The sequence below is a fragment of the Glycine max genome, chromosome 14 (assembly GCF_000004515.6).
Source record: "Glycine max cultivar Williams 82 chromosome 14, Glycine_max_v4.0, whole genome shotgun sequence".
NCBI lineage: Eukaryota > Viridiplantae > Streptophyta > Magnoliopsida > Fabales > Fabaceae > Glycine > Glycine max.
In genome coordinates, this window is record NC_038250.2 from 4216159 (window position 1) to 4241520 (window position 25362).

At 30.2% G+C, this 25362-nt stretch overlaps 3 protein-coding genes across 3 annotated transcripts; 1 reads left to right on the forward strand and 2 right to left on the reverse strand.

Annotated features, from left to right (window-relative positions):
- Nucleotides 1-2501: 2501 nt before the first annotated feature.
- LOC100807421 (peroxidase P7) lies at nucleotides 2502-5136 on the reverse strand. Its single transcript, XM_006595784.3, has 4 exons — nucleotides 4805-5136; nucleotides 4029-4220; nucleotides 3411-3576; nucleotides 2502-3154 (listed from the first exon to the last, which is right to left on the reverse strand). The coding sequence occupies exons 1-4, from the start codon at nucleotides 5033-5035 to the stop codon at nucleotides 2763-2765; spliced, it is 981 nt and encodes a 326-aa protein (XP_006595847.1). The 5' UTR covers nucleotides 5036-5136; the 3' UTR covers nucleotides 2502-2762.
- Nucleotides 5137-15233: 10097 nt separating this feature from the next.
- On the forward strand, nucleotides 15234-18415 carry LOC100793973 (peroxidase P7). Its single transcript, XM_003545600.4, has 4 exons — nucleotides 15234-15545; nucleotides 15846-16037; nucleotides 16157-16322; nucleotides 17892-18415. Exons 1-4 carry the CDS (start codon nucleotides 15312-15314, stop codon nucleotides 18275-18277), a joined length of 978 nt encoding a protein of 325 aa, XP_003545648.1. The 5' UTR covers nucleotides 15234-15311; the 3' UTR covers nucleotides 18278-18415.
- Nucleotides 18416-18600: 185 nt separating this feature from the next.
- Nucleotides 18601-21237, reverse strand: LOC100306076 (uncharacterized). The gene is given in 4 exon segments (NM_001250230.2): nucleotides 18601-18990; nucleotides 19821-19890; nucleotides 20578-20719; nucleotides 20828-21237. Coding segments are annotated over 4 exon segments (564 nt in total). The 5' UTR covers nucleotides 21042-21237; the 3' UTR covers nucleotides 18601-18852.
- Between the last annotated feature and the right edge of the window lie 4125 nt (nucleotides 21238-25362).

The following is a 25362-nucleotide window of genomic DNA, read 5'->3' on the forward strand; positions in this document are numbered from 1 at the left end:
TAAATTTTTTGAAATGAGATAAATATATATTTTGTACAAATGCTTTTTTATTACAAAAAAAAATAGATTTTCCCTATCTTAAACTAGGATATTATTACCTCCCCTGAAGTTCTTTTGTTCCGAAAGACAACAAGAATCTAACAATTTCATTGAAAAGCTTCAGGAGAGAGCATCTAATTCCCCTCAAAAGCTAAAGACGAAGATAACATCATGATAGGATTAATCTAATTAATCTTGTTTGGCTCAAAAACAAAATCATAATGCATTTTATTTCGTCATTAATCATAACAACTACTCATGAACTCAACGACAAAAACCAAGAATTTGGGCTGAAAAAAGCCCGATAGAACCAAAATACGGGTATCTATGACTTAGGCTCACTAAAATCACGATTCGATTATGTAATCTATAATTGAATTGTGATTCCATTACACTCTTTTTTTTTTTCACACTTCACTAGTGTAATAGAAGTGTGTTTCCATTGTGTATCTAGGTGTAAAAAAAGTATATAATCAAACCATAATTTTGTTGTACAAGTGAGAGTCAATTAAGAAAGTATAATGAAAGTATGATTTCATTCATAGTATGCTACGGAATCAAACTTTTATTGTACATTTTTTTTCTAAAAAAGCACAAAAAAAGTATTGTTTCACTGCATAAATTATTACACAACGGAATTATGATTCTGTTTTGTCACAATTTAGTAATGTAACGATAACACAATGAAAATATGATTTCATTGGTTTACCAAAAAGGATAGGTGGGTGCCAATATGAAAGGGAAGAAACAAAAAGACATTTTGGTATTTGCACATTCATGGTAGAGGCCCAAAACAATTTTGGAGGGACCAATATCAATTTTCTTTTCGGTTCTTAGATATCAAATGGGCACACGCTCCATTGACCCAAAACAAAGACAATTGCTTCCTTCGCCTTCAATGTTGCTACCTGTACCTTTTTGAACTTCTGGAACATCTATTTTGAAAATGTAAAATTACATTTTGGAATAATGTTTACACGAGATTGATATTTATTGGATCATTGTACGTGATTTTTTTCTTCTCTTGATTTTTACATTGACTATTCCGAAATGTAATTTTTTACATTTCAGAATAGGTACAGGAAGCAATTAGAGACGTGCAGAAAGTAATTGCCGGAAACAAATCAAGAGAAGAAAAAAATCAGTTCAATGATCCAATAAATATCAATCTGGTGTATTTAATTGTGAAAAAAAAAATTATTGCTTATATAGATAGTGCGGACAAAAGAGATGATCAGAGTATATTTCTTTGTTGTGAAAATTAATTTAAAGTTCAATGCTTTAACGAGGCACCAAATTGTATGCTTAGCGCCAATTAAAACTAGAAAAATAATGGAAACAAACACCTAAATAATAAACGAAGTCATGACAAGCTTTTGACAAGGAGGTGAAGCGACAAAAATAAAATGGATTAGCTCAAATAGGAAAAACTTATGACATAACAAAAATTAAGACAACAACGTTTAGAACACATGGTACTTGTTCTTATAGATATGGTTTGAAGTAAGGGTAGGGAAAAATTTATCTGGTTAGGTGACAAGACTCATTCATTACTCCTTAGATTCTTTATATTAATTCAACGCCCTCAATTTTACTCCTTAGATTCTTTATGGTCGTGGTTTTTTTTTTGGACGACGTTAGTAAATGTCAATTAGTGTCTTTGATATCGATATGGTCGTGGTTTTTTTTTGGACGACGTTAGTAAATGTCAATTAGTGTCTTTGATATTGGTTAAGAAATTAAAATAAATAATTTTTTCTTTTAATTTTTTAATTAATGTACTAAAAATATCAATTAGTAAAACTCAATAAAGTAATAATAGAGTCAATGACTAGTTCCTTCACCTAAATGCCTTTTATTTCGTGGCTCATATAATTGTCTAATCATGTATTTTCTCTAAACTTATATATAAATAAAAATAATTAATTTTACACTAATTAAAAAAATTAGTTGAAATCATTTAATTTTTTTAATCTTAAGTTAAAAATAAATTTATTTCTAAAATATTTTTCATTAAAACTTATTATAATGAGTTATTGAAAATAAAATAAAAATAAAAAAATGATATTTTAAGAATAATAAGATTAAATGAGATAAAAATAGTTAAATTTATTTATATTTAAATTCAATATATAAAATTATTATTATTTTCTTATATATGAATCCATAGTATTATATTTAGCCTGTACATTTGACAGTAAACAGTGAGGAATATCCTCAACGATGAACCTTAATTAGCTGGCAATTAGACCCTAAAAAATGTTTGAGATGTCGTGATCTCAGTTCACATTTGATAATTTGTCATTCGTAGATGAAAAGAGTCATTGAAAAAGCTACTAAAAGAATTAGATGAGATGTTAAATGTGGAAATTCACATGAATTATTTGCGTACGTCAGAACAAAAGTTTGGTAACAAATATGAAAAGTGAGCTAGAAATTAAATTGACATAAAAAGCAAAAAATAAAATAAAAATGGGAGTGTAATTATGATTAATTATAATTGTGAAAGGAAATTAAGTGACCAAGGAACTTGTACATCGAAGTCCTTCAACTTCAACATCACCACTTAGAAGCAAATTAAATTAACGTAATAGAACAATGTAGGTACACTTGGTAGCACACAAAGTGACAACATAGAAATGAAATCAAAACACTCGTTTAACAACTTATTACACACACATGCATTGATATCCAAATTATGTGTAGCTCTTTTAACACTTCAATTAGTTGACCCTCCTGCAGTTCTCCCTTATTTCTCCGCGGGAGCCAGTGAGGGGACTAATGTCTCCCATCCTGATCATGGCGGCGGAGAAATCGGCGAAAAAGGAGGCCGGGTTGGTGCTGTAGGTACGCACTAAGGAGTCAGTGGAACCACCATTGAAGAGTTCTTGGTCGGAATGGATGAGACCCTTCTTCTGAATGAGGTTCTTGAAGTAGTGGTTGTCAAAGAAAGTGGGAGTGGCAAAGTCAATGGGTGCAAGGTTGTTGTCCCCTGATCCTGAGGTTCGGGGACACCTAGATTGTCTCATGCGGGCAAAAGAGCTATCTATGTTGCTCTCGTTGTAGATTCGGGCTCTAAAGGTTGTGCACCTTGCTTGTCCAATTGTATGACCCCCTAGAATATGCAATGGAATGAAATTGAAAAAAAAAAAAAAGAGTAAATGATTGTTGCTAAGGTAACAAGTTAATTAAAAAAGTACCAAGAGGAACTCATTTTAATTTTGAGAAATGTTATGAACACAATTTTTAAATTACTCTTTTCAATCCACTTCTAATTGAAGGAGTCTCGTTTTGTAATTTTTAATCATGTTTATAGTATGTTAAAATGAATGTGTTAGAGAGCATAATATTAGGCTCTTCTATAATAGTACCAGATAGTGCGACCAAGTCCTTGGTGGAAAGTCCGAGAGTGTTAAATCTGGATATAAGTTGGTTGAGGTTTGAAGTGGGTCTTGGGATGCCATTGTTGGCAGCAGATTGGCTTGCCGTCCTAGAGTCTCTTCTTCCAAGTTTCACATCCCATGTTGGGCCTCTAAGCTGATCAAATTCAACAAAATTTTCAGTTCACGTATGCTTGCATATGTTTCTGATGTGTGTGCAGAATGGAGAAGTGGAGATTGTTGATTCATGTACATAGGAAACGCGCAAGCTAAATTTTCCTCTGTTTAGATTGGTGTGAAAATGGAAGAAAAAGAAAAGGCAAAGAATGAAAATGACAATATCTGTTTTCTCCAAGTGATAGAGAAACAAATAGAAAAATAAAATTTTAAGGATCGAGGTTAATGGATGTCTTTTCAAAAAGGATACTTTGTCTTATATAAAATTATTTATCAGGAATATCTTAAACATTTTATGCATTATTTTTCTTTTCTTTCCTTATACAACAAATAATTGCCATGCCGATACTCTTTTTTTATAATATATACATATATATGCATGATTAAAGTATTAAACTATATGCAATGACATTGAAATAAATAATTGCTTACGATCTCAACAGAGTCTCTGGCAGCGATGGCAAGAATGTCAGCGCAAGAAACCACACCCGGACACACTTTCTCCACAGCTGATTTGATTTGGTCGATCACTTCAAATCCACGGGCAGAATTCCTGTTAGGTCCCGCGTTCTTCTCTCCGGTGAAGCTTGATGTGTCATCAAGTAGAATCGACCCATCACACCCCTGCAACATATATAATATTTATTTATCCAATTAGAAAATTTATTAGTCTCTTTATATATATATATATGTATCAACAAAGTCAAACAAAAGTAAAATTACTATCGGACATAAATTACACTGATCATGAATAACCACCATTGATATGAACTATGGTGACAAAAATAAATGGGGTTACTTTAGTAATTTATTACAAGAGTTGTACAAAATGTAATTGCAAAAACTAGCTACAAAAGTTTGCTTTTATGTAAAATAGTTGGTTAGAGAGGTGAGTTTGATTAAACTTAAAAAAAATAATTTTAAAATAAGTGTTATTTTAGAAAATAGATAAGATTTGTTTCTTAAAATAAATAAATAAATAATTTAAGCAAACACAAAAAAAATATTTATTTTATTAAAATAAACACTTATTTTAAAAAATAAGTTTAAATAAACTAACCCATATTATATATAACTTAAATCAAATGTAAAGTAAAAAAATGTTTGGGAAAGAAACAAGAAGGCAAAATTTAAAATGTTAACTTCTAGCAGTAAATAGAATTGAAAGAAGAGTGTTTAATTAAGAAATGTTAAAAAAAATTACGCACATTAACAAAGCAATCGTGGAAGAACAAACGTAGGAGAGAAGCACCCATGCGGGTCTCCTTTGATATGGCCGATTCCACTGTGCGTTTCACAGTGTCAAAGAGTTTTGGGCAAGAACTGTAGTAGAAGTTTGTGTGAAGTGTTGGATTGGCATTGGCACTACTAGTATTAGTCCCCAACACGAGGACCAAAAGGGCCAAAGTGATCATAAAGCTAGAACAAGACGAAGCCATTTCTCTAAAACCCTCCAAGTAAGTAATTAACTCTATATGATGAGAATATGTGTTTCCTAAGTGCGTGCATATGTCACATATTTATATGGCCACTAGTCCCCTCGCAAGGTTAATTAGTTAATGTGAGATTAAATCTCAAGGTGCTTTGTCTCTCTTCCGTTACCTAACCTAACACGCAGAACTAGCAAAGAAGTTGTCAATGCATGGAGTTGTTTACTTTTGGTTTGTAATTTGATTAATCAATTCATAAACCTGCTTCGTTTTTCTTTGAACCAGTGACTTGCGTCGGCTAGCCATGATTTGTCAAAGTGTTGGCAAAGTAGTTAGTAGATTTTTTTTCAGGGTCCCATATTATAATTATATGATGTTACATTGTTACCCACAATTTGATGCGTGATATTTTCATGCAATCGATACAACTTGGCAGCCAAAAATGCGAACCTTCTTCGACTGTTGATTTAATCTAAAGATTCCAAAATAAACACCTAAAGAGTGAAGGAAATATGAATTATATACCTGAATCGATTTAATCATGTATACACCTTATATTATATGCTCTATCATATATGCATTAATATCAAAGAGGAATTCATCTTTAATCAATCTTTATTAAGGAATAGTAGTGCATGGAACAATAAAAAAACGTGAGAATGATATATACCTCCCTCTTTTTGACGATTAGGGTTTACATGTACCAAAAAATTGTTTGATAAGGCGCGCGTGATCCTCAACTTATTCTTGTAGTGGCTTTAGTTATTTTTCTTCTCTTGTAGACTTATACACTGTGAACCACATTATACATACATGTTATAAATATTACATGCAAAGGCGCCAACAGCTTGGGAAGGGTTCGGGGATCAATTTAGTCGGTGGCACTGCTGTCAATATAAATTCAATGAAATAAAATTTTGGAGATTTAAGATGAGTTGGATGACTAATGAAAAAGGAAATAAGAGTAAGATTACGGGTTCTCAATTTTCTCTCTTAATAAAATTAACATTCTAACCATGAATATTTGCTGAAAAAAAATTATATTTTATTTAAAATGAATCCTAGATGGACCGTACAATTGATAGATCTCGTTATTGTATTACTTAATGTAATAGGTGGTTCCCTCTAGATGTTGGGTTGAAGTACCTCCAGTATACTCTCATAAACAAAATCCTCTCTTTTATTCATAAAAAAATAGGAAACAAATATGATATAATGGAAACTATATTATTCTTTGGACGGTAAAATGTGTGCTGTGGAGAAACTGTGGAGAAAGAAACCACAACAAAAAAAATTAATAATTAAAACCTTCAAATTATAAACTTTGTTCAACAACTTTTTTAATGTAACAAAGAAATCCACAATTTTTGTTGTAAACAACACATTCCATGTTTAAAAGTAAATTAAAAACAACTTTATAATGAACAATGGCAGAGCGCCGCACCCTAATGTTAGGGAAATACTAGTAATTATAAAGAAAAATAATATAATTTATTGAAAACATAATGACATATTGGTACTCACCACAAAATATATTAGTTCATTAATTATCTTGTTAGTTTTCAAGCTTGTCTTTGTTAATATAAATTTTGTTTGATGAAAATAAACTTGTAAATATATATAAATACTCTAAATTTATACTAATGATGCATTATATTAATTGGTTCTTCTAGTGGCGTAGAAAATTGATATATACCATACATAGTTGTATTTACTAGCAACAACATAATAAAGACAGTCAATCAATATAGATTGATCCGAAATCTGAGATTACATTGCTACACTATGATACATTAATTATAATGTTAGAGGAGAGAAATGAAATGACTAACCATTGGCACCCTACAAATTTTTTTGGTGTTAATCCTTAGAGATTTTTCCTTTAATTTTTTTTAAGATATTTATTTATACTGATATTTACTAATCCACCAATTTACCTGAAAAATAATAATTATAGCAAGCTAGCACTTAGGATGGATCAACAAAAATACATTATTAGACTAGCAAGGTTTCTAATCATCAATTGTGAATGGATCATGGGATCATAACCAGCGAATTTAAACCAAAAATCAAAAGAGAACTGCTTTATCTGAAGTGGAGATAAACTTCCTAAAAAAAAGTGGAGATAAACAATAAAGATAAAAAACTACGAAGCAAACTAAAATTGTTCCTCCACTGTTTCAAAAAGATTATTAAAACTAGAGTATGGTGGAGAAAGTAATGGGTGACGGTCAAAGTTAAAGGAGGGTTGAGTTGTTAGGAACAACCGAACAAGGGATTTTCCCCCTGGTCCCTCTCTTCCTCCCTTCAAATTCTTGGAGTGGTTGAAGTACAGGCAGATTGAGTTTTTTTTTTTTTTTTTGTCTGCCACTCATTTCCTTGTTTGAAGTAGGACCATTCTCAATAAGTATTTAACAAGAAAAATAAAATAAAAAAGTAAATACATTTAGTATTTTTTAAAATCTAAAATCAACTTATGTACTTTAACTTTTGAAGAAATTAAATAAAAAAAAAACTATAAAAGTCATAAGTTCAGATCAAATTATTTTACCTTGTACCTCAAATCATTTCACTAGTTGTATTCTCTTTTCTTATAAATATTTAAGAATAAAATAATCTAAATAGACTTAGGTTGTACATCTAAATATTTAGTAGTGAGAGTTTGTAAAGAAAGTTATTAAATATTTACATTCACCCGCGAAAAGGCTAATCCCCATAAAATAGGTAACAACAACAACAGCATGTGTTAGTACTCCTAGAAAAACAGCATGTGTTATGTTAAACAAGTTAGCTCATCATGATTAGCGGGCAAATACCAAGTTTTTGAAAATGAATTAAGAGAGAAATTAATTGATACAATCCTAAGTTCCACGTTGATAACGGTGAAATTTACATTAAATTAATAGTTAATTCTGATTAAGAATAATTACAATTTTTTCATTTTAACATTATTTTTAATAAAATAATGAATAAATTGATATCATTGTAATTTTTTACTAGCAGGATTTAAAAGAAAAAAATCTCAAATATTTTAGAGAAAAATTGATGCAAAAATGTAAAGAAAAAGTTGAAGATTGTAACAGCCCGCTTAGCATGCTCAACGCGTTTCCTCACTTAGGTGTCAACTCAGACTTAGTACGAAGAAGATTCACGAAGAAGCCCAAAGACACCCTTAGTGCGAACTCTGTCCTAGGCGCGTGATCATTGTCATACTCGCTTAGTGTAGGGGGAAACAAAGGAGAAACATACACAATGAGACTCAGAGTTCTCTAATGAATATATCTTACGGTATCTCAACTAGGAAAAATCTTCTTTGTTATTATCCCCTTCTCTTTCTTTGTTCATCTCTTTCTTTTATCTATTCACATCAGTTCCTAAAGTGTAAAATCTCTCTTGACAATGAGAGACTAAATCTCATGGTTGGGAGCCTGACATGCCAACTATAGTAATGTAAATTTGTCATATTATCTATTTAATGCAAACTCGTTTTTATTGCTTTTTTCTGTGTTTCATTGTTTATTGATTATGGTCTAATCACTCATGCTCATGGACTGTCTACTCGATACTCAGACTTCTATTCTATTTTATTACTTATGACAAATTGATACACTTGTCAACAAGTTAACACACATACAAATAATTTTTAAGTATATAATTTGTTAAATAATTATGCTATTGCTCATGGTCTCAAAAGAGGCACAATACCATATTGGATGGTTTAATCTCCGACTCTTGCCTAGAAATACCCTGAACACTTTGAAAAAAAAAAAAAACAAACAGACAGACCTTACAAAATAAGTATAATGAAGATTGTATTTAATTTTTTAGTTAAAAATCACAACCGTGGAACTAATTATTATACTAGTATTTTAGCATCTCTTCACCAAAAAAATACTAGTATTTTGGCATCTAAATTGTATAGGCTATATATTTTTCTATATAATTAAAATTCATCATAAAAGAAATATTTTAAATAAATGTTTCATGTGTGAAAATAAGAGAGATTGAAGAGAAATAAAAAACTGTAGGTTCCATTTTTTTTCTTCCACAAATCAGTGTGAAAATGCTACTGCATTTTAAATCATACATAATCAATTATTTGATCATCATAATCAATTATGAACATTTTTTTATGCATGAATTATCTTGAATTCATTTGATTAGTTAAAATGATGGTACTACAGAGCACAAGATAAAAACACAAGCTACAGGATAATTTTTTATCTTGTATATTATTTGACGAATAATGAAAAAAAACATAATATAAAATTTACTAAAATACATAATATTAATTATCTTAATACAATTAATATTAAATTTAATGAGTTTACTGAGATGACAAAAGAGAGAGATTAGAATAAAATAATTTGATGTGTCCTTTTTAAAATGATGATGTTGGTTAGTTATTATTTTTTCGATTACTAAAGAAATATAAATAAAAATATGTGTCTTTTAATACTCTACCTCTATGACAAAAAATTGTTCTATAGTTTTTTGACTAGCAAAAATTAGAGATTTTGCCTCATGTTTATATGTTTGATTTGTATTCTCCTTTATTTTATTTTTTAAATTAAATGTGAAACAAAAATATTTGTTATGTCTAATGCTATATCATTTTAACGAATTAAACGGATCTTTAGTTTTCCAAAAACAATTGATTATGAATTCTTCACAATCAATTACTTATCTTACAAATTGATTTTTTTTCTTAAACTAAATACTCTTATTTTTACTTTATTTCTCAATTATTTTCATTTATTCTGTTTCTCTCTTCTCTATTTTCATTTTCATGTATTTCTTTCTTTCCTACCAAACCAAACACATTGAAAATTGCTGGAAAAAATGGCTTTTAAGTTTATGTTGAGGGTACTCTCTATAAAATGGGATTAAATGAAAGAAAATGTACACTTCAACTAAAACTTTAAGGATAAATATGATAAGAATCAATAAGTTTTGGATGATTAGGGAATGACTTTGTCGCATTTTGTTCCCTTGTACCCTTTTATATTACGGTAGGAAATAGATGACTTCCATGCGCATGCATGGCCCATACTCCCTCCTACGGTGCCTCTTCCAAATTAAAGAAAATTGCATGCTGGCCGCGAACAGAGTGCCCTTTGGAAAATTAAGAGGAGATTTAGGTTTAGAATTATTGGTCTTGACCATATATCATTAGAAAATGAAAGCGGTGTTATTCATTTTAGAGTATTTTAAGTTTGACGAAGTGTAACGAATCTCCTATATATATAGCCTGACCCTGCTATTGATTAAGATAATCAAGCCTTTATTATAACCCCATCGCTAAAGCTTAACTGATACCATTTACTAATTATATAAGAAGATTCGATTGTCGATTGCTTTGACATAACTACACACAGTTCCTGTTTTTTTCTGGCAACATTTCCTACACAATATTTGTGACACGAGGCTAGAAACTTGGTTTAAATGTAAACAGCATTATTAGTACATTGTTAGCATTCAATATAAAATAGAAGGACACAAATGGGTGCCCCAACCATTTACAAGATCATCAGAAATACATGTAGCCCAAAGTTATACCATATTCACAAAATAATGTGAATATAGATTAACCAAGGGATCATGGTGGCTCCAACCAAACAAAACGTAACCACTAACAAACCCGAAGCATGCCATAACAAAAGCATTATGTCTATATATATATATATATATATATATATATATATATATATATGATTGGGTTCACATTAATATTGTTTGAATTGTCAAAGTTTAGATAATGATCCGCTAGATAGGATCGGGGAGAGAAAGAAAGTCGTAAGAAGATATAATTACTCTTACACTTTAGGCCTTTACAAATGAGCTGGCTAATTTGGAAATTGATTAAACATCTCTTTCACCTCTTTCTTGTTGCTTTATCTTTCTCTACGTTGATGATGGATTAATTAGAATATAATCTTACAGATTCACGTACTAGTATAGATAGATGGTTACCAACTTATAATGACCTCACCGACTTTATATTTCGTTAATGATAACAACTAATCCTTCTTCTTCAAATGATACTCCTTAATTAAATATCTAAAAAAATATTCTCACATTCAAGTAAGATCTCCATCAAAAACAATAAATGAGAATAATTAATACAAATTAATCATGTTTTTATCTTGATATTCATGTAATTATCCATACGTACCTTGATTAGTACGTCTTAAATCTATATGCCATTTTCTAAGGTGACCTTTTTAGGTAATACCCCTATAATTATCAATCATTAGGGAACTGATCTCTCACTTAATTATTCTTTACCAGTTAATCTAGATAATCTCTCTACATAAATCGTTAAAGATCAGATGAGACATGTTTGATCTTGAATTAGACCGGATACTTAACAGGAGTATCATGTATTCGGTTAGGCCTGCATTGCAATCATGTAAAGTTTAAATTGTAACCGGTTCACATATGTCACGTCATTCGTTCAACTCCAAGATTGATTCTTGTATGTTTATTTATGGAGTTTTATAATTAGGTACCAAATTCCAAAAGCTAAAAATATGATCGATAAAGACAGTGGTGTCTAGTGGCCACAACTGACACCCCAACTAAAAAAACAAAAGAGAGCGAAGAAAACAACAAATCGTTGAATTTGGATTTTTTTTTCCTCAAAAATTTGAATTTAAAGATTATTTATCGAGTCATGAACTGATGCTTAATTATCTTTTTGTAAATGTCGCAACTTAGAGCTAAGCTGTGAATCACCAACTAACCTGTAGTCGATATATAGATGTTAAATTTTATCTTATTTTACTTTTGAGGTTTTCCTGATATTAATGGTCTGTTTCGTTTAGGAAATAAATTAAATAAAAAAGTGACGTTATTTCCTGTCATTTGGAAGGTAGTGGATCTAGTGATGCTGTCGGTGAAATTGAAAATCGTGTGAGAAAGCTACTTCTCTTGCTTAAGAACAGAAGCAATTCATACATGAATGAGACAACAAAAAGTAGTACTACTTGTATGATTAAGAAATTTCAACTAATTCCAAAATTAGTGGGTGAATAAATGTTACCTTTATAAAAGTCAATAAATATGCTAAATCAGTTTACAAAAATTATAATAAATAATTAAATTTGTACAAAATTAGTGTATTTGGGTAAGCAATTGTAAGTTAAAATTAATTTTGAAATAATATGATTAAAGTTCGTTTTTTTGTTGTTCTAGGTTAATAGTAAAACTGTATTTAAAAAAAGTTAATAGTAAAATTTGGTATAAGTTTTTTATCTAACGCAAAAACTATACAAAGTGAATGTTTGGATATGTGTCATAAAATTTATTTTGAATCAAAGTAATTTTACATAATTGATTATAAGTAGCTGTGAATTTGTAGTAATGTAATTTTTGTTTAGATACTAAATATTTTAAAAAAATTATTTTAACATATAATATTGTATGAAAATTACAATTAAAAATGATTATCAGTGTGTAATTACCAAAATGACTTAAGTCGTCTAAGGGTATATGTGAAACAAATAGCATAATTAATAGTATGCATAAAGGAAATAACATTAATAAAGAGCACGTTTATTTTGCTTCAGCGCCTGCTATGATGGAGATCCAACAAATGGACGCAGAAGTAAGGGAGGAGATGCGTTGACAAACCTCTGTTTGGTGTTCCACCAATGGATTGTCAAACATGCACTAAAGCTAGTGTTGATACAAAAGTTACTTTTAATAGCATCAATGAGACTTGAATCTAAAACTCAAAATCATGTTTCCAACACAACACCAAACATCATAGTGAATAGAAAAATCATGTTTAACTCACCATAGACTCAAGTTGAGAGACACTAATCGTGTGTTTGGAATGACATTATTTACATTAGACCTAAAATTCACATCAAAATTGATAATAGATGCATAATTAGTTATAAATATTTACTTGTCTGAGACTTAGATCGAAATTGATGTAACTTAGTTTTAAACATGTATTAAATGTTGATGCAAAGTCACATCCAAAATTGTTTTAACTTAACATTATTTTTGGTAGTATCTTATCTCATATATTTTGTGTGGACATATTGAAATAAAAGTTTCTTTTTCACTTTAAAAAAACCTTAAAATCAATTATGAATTTATAATCAATTCTTCGACATAAAATTCTTCAACATGAAATTAAATATATAAATTTTTATGTGAAATCATGCTAACTTATATTTTAACATGATTCTATATCATCTAACCTGAATTGACTGAATTCAAATACACTATTATATCATTTCAAGAAAATAAAAGTCATTGTTATCGTAATTCTTTTTCTTGTGACCTTTCTTTTCGTGATTTTATTATGGAAATTCAGTGAGTGCTTAATTTTAATTTTAGAAATATCATTTTTAATACGTCGTTGAGAAAGTCAAGCAATTTCATATTTTCTCCTTAATTTATGATTTACATTTTCAGCTTGTCACAAATGAGAAGCCTCTTGCAACGAAAAGCCATGTTATCCAGCCATTAAGCCCAAAAAAGATGCCAAAATCCTCCATAGATCTTGCATTAATTCTGCTTCAAATAAAATTTGACCTATGCACAGGGTATATTCTGGTTTCATGACTAACATCGCAACAAATTTCCGCAATTCAGCTGGACAGCTAATTTAGCTCATTACTTGACTTTTTTTTTTTTTTTTTAATATTGATACTGTGGTTCATCTTTCCAATCAATAATTGTCATGTAAAATCAAACTAAACATTTCCATAATATAAAATAATTAGAAACTATTATTGTGATGCCTTTTTGTACATGACCATATAAAAAAGATGAATCACAATAACATAAAAAATAACAATAATTATTATAAAAGTTAATAAAATTATTATACATCATAATATGATAATTTCTAATTAAATGATAATATGTAAAAAAAATTTATATTGATGACACATTTTAATAAATATTAATTTATGTAAATTTATTATATATAAAGAGCTTAAATATGCTTTTTTTTATATAAGTTTGTATTTTTCTAGTTTTGATTCTTGTAAAGAAATTTGTCTATTTTTAGTATAGTAAATTTGTATTTTTTTAAATTTTAGTTTATGTAAGATATTTTGTTCTTTTTTAGTCTTTGCAAGTTTGCATATTTCTAATTTTGATTCCAGTAAACATGAGCTTATGAAGATTATAAATAAAAAAATTGGAATCTTAAAGGGATTAAATTTAAAAAGTATAAACTTAATTACAAGGACAAAATATAAAAACAAAAACTTATAGGAATTAAAATTGGAAAAACATGGATTAAAATTAAAAATTGAATTTACAAGAATCAAAATAAGAAAAAAAAAATCAATATAAAAAATAAAAACAACAAGGTATATTTTTACATGTATTTTTTGTAAAATAATTTTGAAGGTTTTCCAGTCTCATTGTCACAGCATAGGAACCCTATCACGGGGGTACTACTCCTCCCACAAAACAACAGTGATTGAGCCCCACAGGAGCAATTCATGCACAGAAGAGGCGAAACAATTATGATACTCACTTTTGGAATAACGAAACTGCTAAAAATTGTCACTGCCACGAGGCAATAATTGTACCCGTAAATTATTGATTTGGTTAAAAGTAGATTAGCTAGGTGTGTGTTTAGATTTTTTTATCAGTAGGAAAATTAAACAACAACTACGATCTAAAAGACACTCATGCATGGTGCGTGTTTAGATTTGAAATCTCCAGAACAGATGTTCACTCACATTTTCTAAAGAGAGGAAACCGATAATCAAGAATGTTATGTCAATAAAAGATGTCTCAGACTCTCAGTGACTCAAGGAAAATCAGCGTTTATAAACTACATTTAGCCTCAATTTTCAAGTAATATAAGATTATTTTTTATATACCGGAACAATATCAACAATTGCTTTATCATGAGAATGTTTGAAATTAAATTATTTATTTACTAATTTTGATAAATAGGATTAAAAAGTCTAACTAAGTTCTTAACCACTTTTATCTCTCAATTGTTTCAATAGTTTTCATATATAATTTCCTCTAAACCCTGTTCAATGGCACAAGTTTTGAAAAACTCACAAGATTTCTCACTGAACATTTTTTTTCCCAATACATGGTAGAGACTGTGAAACTTATTTGAAAATAAATCATTTGCTCGGCCACAATCTCATTGGTAATAATACAGGGGATATGGTGTATATCATTGTAAATGACTCTTGGCATATTTTGTGCCTCATACATAAATACACATGTTTGCTTATTTTAAAAAATAATAATAATTTAGTCCAACCCTGTATAAGAGATAGCTCAAATGATTGGGTATGTCTTCAATACGAAAGCTCCAATGGCTTCTTACTACTTCCTCTTGCTTGTTCTCGTCGGTGCAACTACAGCTTCTGGGGCTGAACTATGTGCAGACTTTTACTCATGCACCTGCCCAAACTTGTTGCCTATAGTGAAGAAAGGAGTGGCCAAAGCCATTCAGAAAGAACCACGCATGGGCGCTTCCTTACTCCGATTGCATTTCCATGACTGCTTTGTAAACGTGAGTATATAATTAATAATGTAGTTGAATTAATATGACATACATTTTATGTTTACATCATGTAACCTTTTTTGTATAGGTTGCAAGTTGCGAGAAACTATTACATTGTCTGGCTCATTATGATCCAAATAATCTTCACATGACACGTAATTAAGTGTTAAGTGTTATTAGTTTTTTTAAAATTAAACAAAAAATTGAATGCATGTCACCTAGAAATTGATTGAAACTATAAACATGTAGTGGTCTGAAACTATCTAATAAATTCCTCCAAGTTGCTTTCCTAAGATAGTGATATTTCAGGGTTGTGATGCATCTATACTGTTGGATGATACAAGCAACTTCATTGGGGAGCAAACAGCAGCAGCTAACAACCAATCAGCTAGAGGGTTCAACGTGATTAATGATATTAAGGCCAGTGTGGAGAAAGAATGCCCCAGAGTAGTGTCATGTGCTGATATTCTTGCTTTGTCAGCTAGAGATTCTGTAGTTTATGTAATAATACTATACTAATATTCTGAGATTCTATTTCTATCCCAGTCAAAGTTATCAATTATTATGGCCCTTGAATTAATAGCACTTACTATATATCTTTTTGTGTAAAACATTTTCAGTTAGGAGGACCTTCTTGGGAAGTGGGGTTGGGGAGAAGAGATTCTACTACAGCAAGCAGAAGTGATGCTAATAATAGCATTCCTGGGCCTTTCCTCAGTCTAACTGCTCTGATAAACAATTTTGCTAATCAAGGCCTCTCAGTTACAGATTTGGTGGCTCTTTCAGGTGCTATAACAATTTATGAGATGTCTTGAATCAGTTAAAACAAATGCTTTCCAAAAAGAGAAGACTTCCACAAAAATAAGTTAAAATAAATGTTTTTTAACACGTTTGGCTTCCAAATTAAAGTTGTGATTTTATATGTGTAGTGATTGTGATCAATGGCGGATTGAGGGGATCTAGGTTCATTTGAGGGAGTGCACTTGCACCTCCTCATTTTTTAAAATTTATCAAATTTGTAAATAAATTTTTATATTTTTGTATTTTATTTTATCTATATTTATATAATTGAACCTTCTAATTTTATTTTTTATAATTTGTAGCCACTAACTTAAGGTCTTGGATTCACCACTTATTACGATGACATGTGCAGTTTGTTGCATTAGTAATTTAATTATTTGACTAAATAATCCCTATTAAATAGAATTTGCCAGAGATGAACTCATAATAAAAAAATTGAGGAAATTGTTCTTTCTTTTCATTTTAACTAAATGAATAGAAGTGATATTAAAAAAATTAATAAATGCAATGACAAAAAAATGATAAATATTATTCGTCAATTTTTCAATTATTAAAAATAAGGTGGCTGAAATTAAATAAAAATTGATAAATAGTCCGTTTCATTGAGCTTAAAGAAAGTAAATTTGTGATTCGGCCTTTCCAGAGCTTTTTCCATAAACTAATTCTTTTCACTTTTAAGAAAAATACTAAAATATTTTTTACTTTTCATTTTTAAAAAATTAAAACTTACATAATTATTATAATTTTTTTGAACATATCTATAATTAAAAACTCACTTTTCACTTTTAATTATTTTATTTCATGCAATCCAACAAAAACTCATTGTTTACTCATCTGCTTTCCATTGAGGTATGAAATTTGAACCGATTAATTATTTATTACTTTTCTTATTATTCCGTTTAGTTTACTTCTTAAATAATGTGATAAAAATTTCTTCCTAAACATAAAATATAAATAATCAAGGGCATTTGATCTCATTTTATTTGAGTTCATCTCATGTTATCTCTTTTTCACTCTATTCATTCATTATCAAATATCCCATCGTATTGATCTAGGTGTCTTTATTTGTTTCTACAAGTCAACGGATTCTAGTACTCTTAAGTCTTGGTTGTTGAGTGAGTAACAAAACAATCCTTTTATCAAGGGAATCTAACTAGATGATTGAGTGAGTTATTGGAGACTATTACCTGTAAAAAAAATAAAATCTTTTCGCGGTTATTGTCATGATTAAGAGTGGTGTCCTATTCCTATCTATCTATTATCTAAAACCATCACTCGTCAGTTTGAGTTTTGCTCAACCTATATATTGCCAAAAGAAATTACCACTTTGTTGTTCAAAAGTTGTGCTAGGAAAAATATTTTAGTGAATTTGGTCATTTCATTTTTTTCTGGAGAATAAATAATAATACCTTCCATTTCCTGCACTGAATTGTGTTTTCCTCTGCCTTTGTAAAAAAACTGTCGTACTAAAGAAATAAGAGGATCCTAATTGAATTTTGGCTTCCCATATTCACAAAGTGCTTCAACTACCTAACAGCATCTTTTCAATAACAGGGGCACATACAATTGGCCTGGCTGAATGCAAAAATTTCCGAGCACACATCTACAATGATTCCAACGTTGATCCCTCTTACCGAAAGTTCCTGCAGAGCAAGTGCCCCAGAAGTGGAAATGATAAAACACTCGAACCCCTTGACCACCAAACTCCAATCCATTTTGATAATCTATACTTTCAGAATTTGGTGAGTAAGAAGGCCCTTCTCCATTCCGATCAGGAGCTGTTCAATGGCAGTTCTACTGACAATCTGGTAAGAAAATATGCTACCAATGCTGCTGCATTCTTTGAAGACTTTGCCAAGGGCATGCTCAAAATGAGCAACATCAAGCCTCTTACAGGAAGCCAGGGCCAGATCAGAATCAATTGTGGGAAAGTCAATTAAACGTTAGCAAGTGATGATGTATAATATGTTTTTAATATAAATTTTATTTCCCTCCTCCAAAGTTATGTCGAATAATTTGATCCTCGAACCGTCAAGCAACCTGGTTTATCATCAATGAACTACGTAGTTTTATATGTACACCATATATGCACATGACTTTGTGACAAATGAACGACAATCAACATAACCAGCAGACTTATAGCATCAAATGAACGACAATATCTAGCTATCTATCCAGAAAATTTGTATCTCTTTGCATTTGCCCGGTAAGGATTTTAAAGAATCATCAGCCTAAAACAAAGCAGGCATTAAAATCACAAATTAAATGAATTATAACTTTGAGAAGAAATTTACAAGAGAAATAAGAGAAAAAATTCTAAGGACAATTAATGTGTTACAGTGTTAGGCACAACAATTTTAACTTCGATTGTTCCCACTAGAATATTACAATATATAGTCAGAGATGGCTGCGAGCTAGTTACTTCATCTCATGAAAATTACGATATCTCAACTATACAGCCTACAAAAACAGAAATTTCAAGCTGCTATTTACAGTTATATTACATCTCTTCCACCTAATCCAACTCATCACCAGATTCAACCTCCAGTTCAAATTCATCAATCTCTTTAAAGTAAGCTTTCTGTTTTTGTATAAATTCTTGCAGCTGGTGATCCTTGAACTCATCTTTTTCAGATGACAAAGCACGCTGTTTCTGAAAATTCAGAAAATATGCATCAGACACTAGCAAAATATTTATTTTGCATGATTGAACATAAAACTAAGAAACAAGAAGTATGCAGAATCTATAGCCCGTAAGCAAGCCCCCTGCCAAAAGAAAATGTCATGTGCAGGAGGAAAAAGAAGTGTATGAGCTAGAAAGTACCAGAAAATTATATATTCTACTTCCACCCAACAACTATTTCAAAGATTTTATTAGGACAATGAGTACAGTGTGATGGCAAAGGAAATCTAAATAGTTGGGAGTCACAACAACTATCTGCGATTGAAATGTGATCAACTTCCATTGTACCCACAATAAAACTACTCCAAATGCTATAAAAATGGTGGTCCAGTGAAAAAGGTTCCCAGTACATCCCAATGAATGAATACGTTGTATCTGAGGCTATATAACCCGTGACCGGATCACCAGGTGGCAATCTTACCATTGCATCAGGATTCACCCTTCACACAAATTCAAATACACATATAGTGAAAATACCCATTATATTTTAGATGTGAGTAAATTTCATAGACATTATAAAATTGTCTATGTAGAGATATCAAGGGAGGTTGGCATAAAATTGTTTGAAGTATAGATGACAGACATAAGATTACTCATGCCAGAGATTGACATACCCACTAAAAAGGCAGGAATACTCATCTTAAACAGTAAATAAACAATCCTCGGAAAATGCTCATTGCAATATTTTTAACAAGAACAAGTTCCTGCTGAATAACCAATTCAATATCCCTACAGTCAAGGGGTTTGAGTTCCCTAATAAAACCACAGAAACTCGGGAACACAATAGTAAATTAATATACCTTTGTACGAGGAACTGTCATTGCCTTGGCCTTGGGTAGGTTCACACCTTCAAACTCATCCTCTGTATCGCTGTTTTTTCATCACAAAATCATACACAACAATAATTATATGGTAGAACTTCCAGGAAAGAGACAATAAAAAGCAAAAATCAAATCCAATTCTGTAAATCAAGACAAGAGATATAATGGATCTATCCAACTATAACATAGATACCAACACAGAATCGAATGAAACATAAAATGTTAAGGGTATAAAGCATTGTAACAGCAAAGCAGGACCGACTAAAAAAAAAGTGAAACAAAAAGGGATAACTCTGAATCAGTAACCTATTCAGGAAAGCTTCACAAGACCAAGACTTTTCCATGCATTCATACATATATAGCCAATCCAAACAGCAAAGTCCACAAATACTTTAGCAAACTCCTTTGAAGAACTGTGAAATGTTTAAGTAGCAACACACTATCTAATAAACTCTACTATTACTTAAAATTTAGTAGAAGTAAAATTCATTAAATGAGAAGTAGGTCTCACAATTTTATAATTTCCAATAAATTTCAGCAAATAATAATAAACAATGTGTTTAAAAGAGTGTGCTACTAGCATTTCTCTTAAAATCCACTCTATCACAATGTTTAGCATTTAATTACCCAATCACAGAAATTCGAAAATCACTCCTCCTATTCTCCCTCAATCATTGTTTCTTAAACTCAACACAACTTCCACTAGGCAAAAGAGAAGGGAATTAGTAGTAATTACCAAGTATGAGAGATCTTGAAATTGGGCGTGGTAGTGAAAGGAACAGCCACAGTCTTCCCTTTATCCTTCTTTCTTTTGTTTGAAGAACGTCTTCGGCTGTACACGACTGTGATAGGCTCGGAAGCTTCAACATCAACAATCTCTGAAGGAAAGAAGAAGAAAAAACGATAATTATAGGCAGTAACTAAACAGAGCAATTAAATATGCTATATTAAAATTGAAGTATTGCTAAGCTGGAATGAATAATTACCGTGGAGAGAGGGAGAGGGGGTTTTGAGCGATGGAGAAGGAGAGGTAGGGTTTGGGGCACTATCGAGATTGGTGGCGGTGCATTTAGCGGGTGCGGAAGAAGGGGTTTTGGTTTTGAGAGGTTTGAGGGGAACAGCGGAGGGAGAAGAAGTGTTGGTGCGATCGGAGAGAGGCTTTCTGCGAGGTAGCACTCGTCTTTCGTTACTTGCTTCCATTCTTACTTCTTCTGCCTTTGGCTTTGGCTTTCCATTTTACTGTGGTTTAAGAAAATGAAGTTGAGAGTGCGGAAATTTAACAGGGAAGTACGAGAAGGAAGAAGAAGAAGATTGAGGAAGAAGCTTCTGTGTTAGCGGGAATTTTTTATTTTTATTTTCGGTTGAAGAAGAAGAAGAAGAAGAAGAACAAAGCACGGACAACGCAATTTGGGTTGGGTAATATGAATACTTCGTACGGAGGCCTTCTCATCCAATACGGGCTAGGCCTTACGGTCTCTTTTGTCTCTCTTGGTAAAATTTTCTAGAAACACCAGTGGGAGTAAAAAATAAAAATAAAATTAAAAAATTGAAGGGAATTGATATTGGCACCTCCAAAATTGCTTCTAGTCCCTACCATCAATGCACAAATACCAAAATATTATTTGTCTCCTTTCCCCCAATATTGGCACCCACTCTTTCCCACCTACAATATCTCTAACACAACGGAATCATGATTATCATGATTCTATTGTGTTATAATTTATGTGATATAATGATTTTGGTGTGCTATATAAATTTTCATACAATGAAATCATAAAAATTTTGGGTTGCAAATTATGCAATTAATACCTAAGTTATTTCTATTTATCAAACAATAAAAAAAGCAAAAAAAAAATGTATACTGAAAGTATGATTCCGTTATATATTGTGCAATGGAATTATACTTTGGTTGTTCATTATTTGTTAATCCCCACTTGCACAACGAAATTGTAATTCAATTATACATTTTTTTCATAGTTACACAACAAAATACATTTTTGTTGTACTAATGGGGTGAAAAAAAAATATACAACAAAATCATGATTTTGTTATACAATATTTTGTTATACAATATTTTTTACACTCTCATTAATATAATGAAGTGTATTTCTATTGTGCATTATGGGAAAGGGCTTTTTTTAAAAAATTCCGGAAGATGATAGGAGCCAATAACAACTTATTAGAACTAATAACAATTCCAATTTCAAAGAATGAAATGAGTTTTTGGATAAACTAAAATGAGTTTTCTATTAAATATCCTCTTAGAAACTATATAAAAGAATTTTCACAAATTAATTAATGTTGGTTAAGAGAATTCATTTTAAATAATCGGAAAGTTCATATCACTTTTCTCATCTTATTTTTTCTCTCAAAAATACTTTTAAAGAAACTCATCCAAATAGACTTTTACTCTTCCAATATTCATTCGTAGGCCTCATTAATAGTTAGAACGTAATTTCTTCTTCTTTTTTTTATTAAAACCAGTCCAATAGTAATATTTTGCGTTTGTATTAAATTTATAATTTATAATTTTTATATTATTCTGTTTTTTTATTTTTATAAAAAACATTTTAGTATAAATGCATTTGAATGTGTATAAACAATCATAAATATTAGTGTTTACTTAAATAATTATATATATTTTATATCGTTCTACTTTATATAAACGTGTCTTATAAAAAATATCAGCTTTATAAATATACTTACGTATAATTTTTTATACTATATTATAAGTATAAAGTATTCACCGATTTTCTATTCTTTCTAACTCTACACACACCCATAATTCTTCTTCTTCATCCTTTATGAACCCACTAGACTATAGTCGTGGTTGATAATTTGTTTGATGCTAAGCATATATTATTTTACAAAAAGAAAAATCTTAAACAAATCGAAGTTCTTTTTAAAATATGCTACTTTCTAATATTATATGTATCGAACAAAATAAAAATTATAGATGGAAAGTGGTTTCACAACAATCTTAGACGCCAAGGGAAAAACATTGAACCGAGAGTCTGACTCAGGTCCTTAATTAGTGGTTCAATGTATCTTTAGGAGGTTCAAAACGCATATGCAGTTTTATAAATGGAATCAACAACTATCCAGGCTGAAAAGTACTGAACTTGATGCTCTTTTTGCCCTAATAGTGCTGTATTTTAAAATTGTAATGTCACCACACTCCAGTCCCAATATATTAATAGTAGTAATATTTTTTGTAATACATTGTTTTTAACGGCTTTTCCAGCTCCAAAATATTACTTATAACTTTTATGATCGCTTCACCAACTTGTCAAAATTGTGGTGCTCCTTTCTACATTATCCTTTTTTCTTTTCTTTCTGGGGTGAAATGCTATGATCCATTTCTATTATTTCCATGCACGTGGAAGACTTTATCTTTTATCATTGTGTCAATTTTTAAAACAATTATTTTAAAATAACTACTACTACAATCTAAAAATAATAAAAAGTTTGTAAAAGCTAAAATATAAATTTACTTATTTATTTCTTGAAGTACATGCGATGTAGGCCATGTTAACGGTGGCGTGAAATGCAACTCATGCAAGTGTTTTTGGTTAACTGTAAGCATAAGGTGGTATGGTAGATTGGTAGAGTTTGGACGGGTCTCACTTGACCTTATCCTTTTTTTTTTTTTTCCTTTTTTGGTCCAGTAACTTGACCCTATTTTGATTTTATATTTTGATTAAACTAACTATTTGGATTCAGATTCGGATCAAAATTATGATTTCATTTTTTTTAGTTGGATTAATATAATATTTTGGTAACAGAAATTTAGACGTTATGAATAATATTAAACTACAAAATTTTAAAATATAAAATAAAAGTTAAGGTATGCTTGACATTATATATATTAAATAAATTATACCAATATGAATATGACCCTGTTGATATCGAATCCAATTGAGCCAACATAAATATGACACGCATAATGATTATTTGCATTTATGAAAATATTTTATTAGTCTTATGATAAAATATTTTTAAAATTAATCAAATGATTGGACACAAATAATTAATATGTTAAAATTAAAATTAAATTGCTAAAATAATATTCAAGTTGAATCATTATCAAAAATATTTTTTGATTTTATTTTATTTATCTCTCAGTTGAATTTTGATGTTTTTTTTCTGATGAAGGACTACTTTAATTTATTTTTTTTAAGAATTGGTATCTTTACTTCACACTAAAAAAAATACCCAATCATACATTCTAGACCCTTAACACCAACACGTGAGTAAAGTTAATTTTTATAATAGTATTCACAATACTCACAGTATGTGTAACTAAATAAAAATAAATTATAAATATGCATGAAGATTCGTTTAATTTTAGAATATGTTTGGATTTAATAGTAAAAAATGACATAAATTAAAGTTTGTTATATTTTACTTTAATTTGTTAACTCTCTAAAATAAATTAAACTAGATATGTAAAATATAAACTTAATCAATTCTCTCATAAAATATTTACATAATACCATAATAACTTTATTGTATCTCATTTTTGTTTATCCTCCATTCTTTTTGCCGACATATTATTTTATTCCATCCATCATTAAACACTTAATCATGCCTTTATGTATCTTAAACGACCACCAAAATCCACAAGGCTCATCACTACTTCACCTAAAGCAACATCGTCCTCCAAAACAAAACCAGCGTAAGCCTCCTCTTGTTTAACCTTTTCACAGTTCTAATTAAACAGACAGAAACCCCCTGTAAATTAATTAACAAACCAAGGGACCACAAAAGAAGCTCAAATTACAAACTCACCCTCTCCCTCCCTTAGCCTCTCAGAGATCGAGCAACAAAAGATTCTACATGGATGCACAACCACAGTTGGTAAGTTATGTCCCCCTTCGCCCATCATTTATGTACTCTATTTTGATCATAGAGAAACAATAGAAAAACTCTCTAATTAACACATTTTTTTTGTACACTCTATTATGTGTCTCATGTTTTATTTAATCAAATTTTCTTTCTGATTTTCTAATTTCCAATCAATTTTATCCAATAAAAGAAAATATATTTAAAAGAATGTGTTAGAGAATATTTCTTACCAATGTTCTGAACTTCCATAAATGAAAAAGACAATATTTGTAACCATATCACTGATTCAAAACAGTATTTTATTTAATATTTAATCAATGTGAAATCTCTACTATCTAGTATAACAAAATTTATAGTTGGTGATAAATCTCGTTATAACTAAATTACATTGGTGTTGGTTGTAGGGGGACTGTGGGGCCTCTGGAAGGTCTCCAATGAAGCCTAGTCTTAGACTTATCCATGCCATATGCATGTCCCACAATTGTACATACACATTGACGTCCATAATAGTGTTCCTCTGAATTTTTGTTGTTTTGGTTTTAAGATTGCATGGCCAAGCGTTAACACTGGCAGTGTTGTCTGGTGTCGCGGCTTATCATGCTCCAAGTGTGGCCCAGCTTGTTGAATGAGACCTCCTCGATCAGTCCTTACTAAAATTATTAAATATTAAAAT

Coding starts and splice junctions, on each gene's coding strand:
- LOC100793973 (XM_003545600.4), top strand. CDS start 15,312: ATGATTGGGTATGTCTTCAATACGAAAGCTCCAATGGCTTCTTACTAC. Junction 15,546..15,845: donor TCCATGACTGCTTTGTAAAC/GTGAGTATATAA, acceptor GTGATATTTCAG/GGTTGTGATGCATCTATACT. Junction 16,323..17,891: donor AGATTTGGTGGCTCTTTCAG/GTGCTATAACAA, acceptor TTTCAATAACAG/GGGCACATACAATTGGCCTG.
- LOC100807421 (XM_006595784.3), bottom strand. CDS start 5,035: ATGGCTTCGTCTTGTTCTAGCTTTATGATCACTTTGGCCCTTTTGGTC. Junction 3,577..4,028: donor CCAGAGACTCTGTTGAGATC/GTAAGCAATTAT, acceptor GAATTTGATCAG/CTTAGAGGCCCAACATGGGA. Junction 3,155..3,410: donor GGACTTGGTCGCACTATCTG/GTACTATTATAG, acceptor TGCATATTCTAG/GGGGTCATACAATTGGACAA.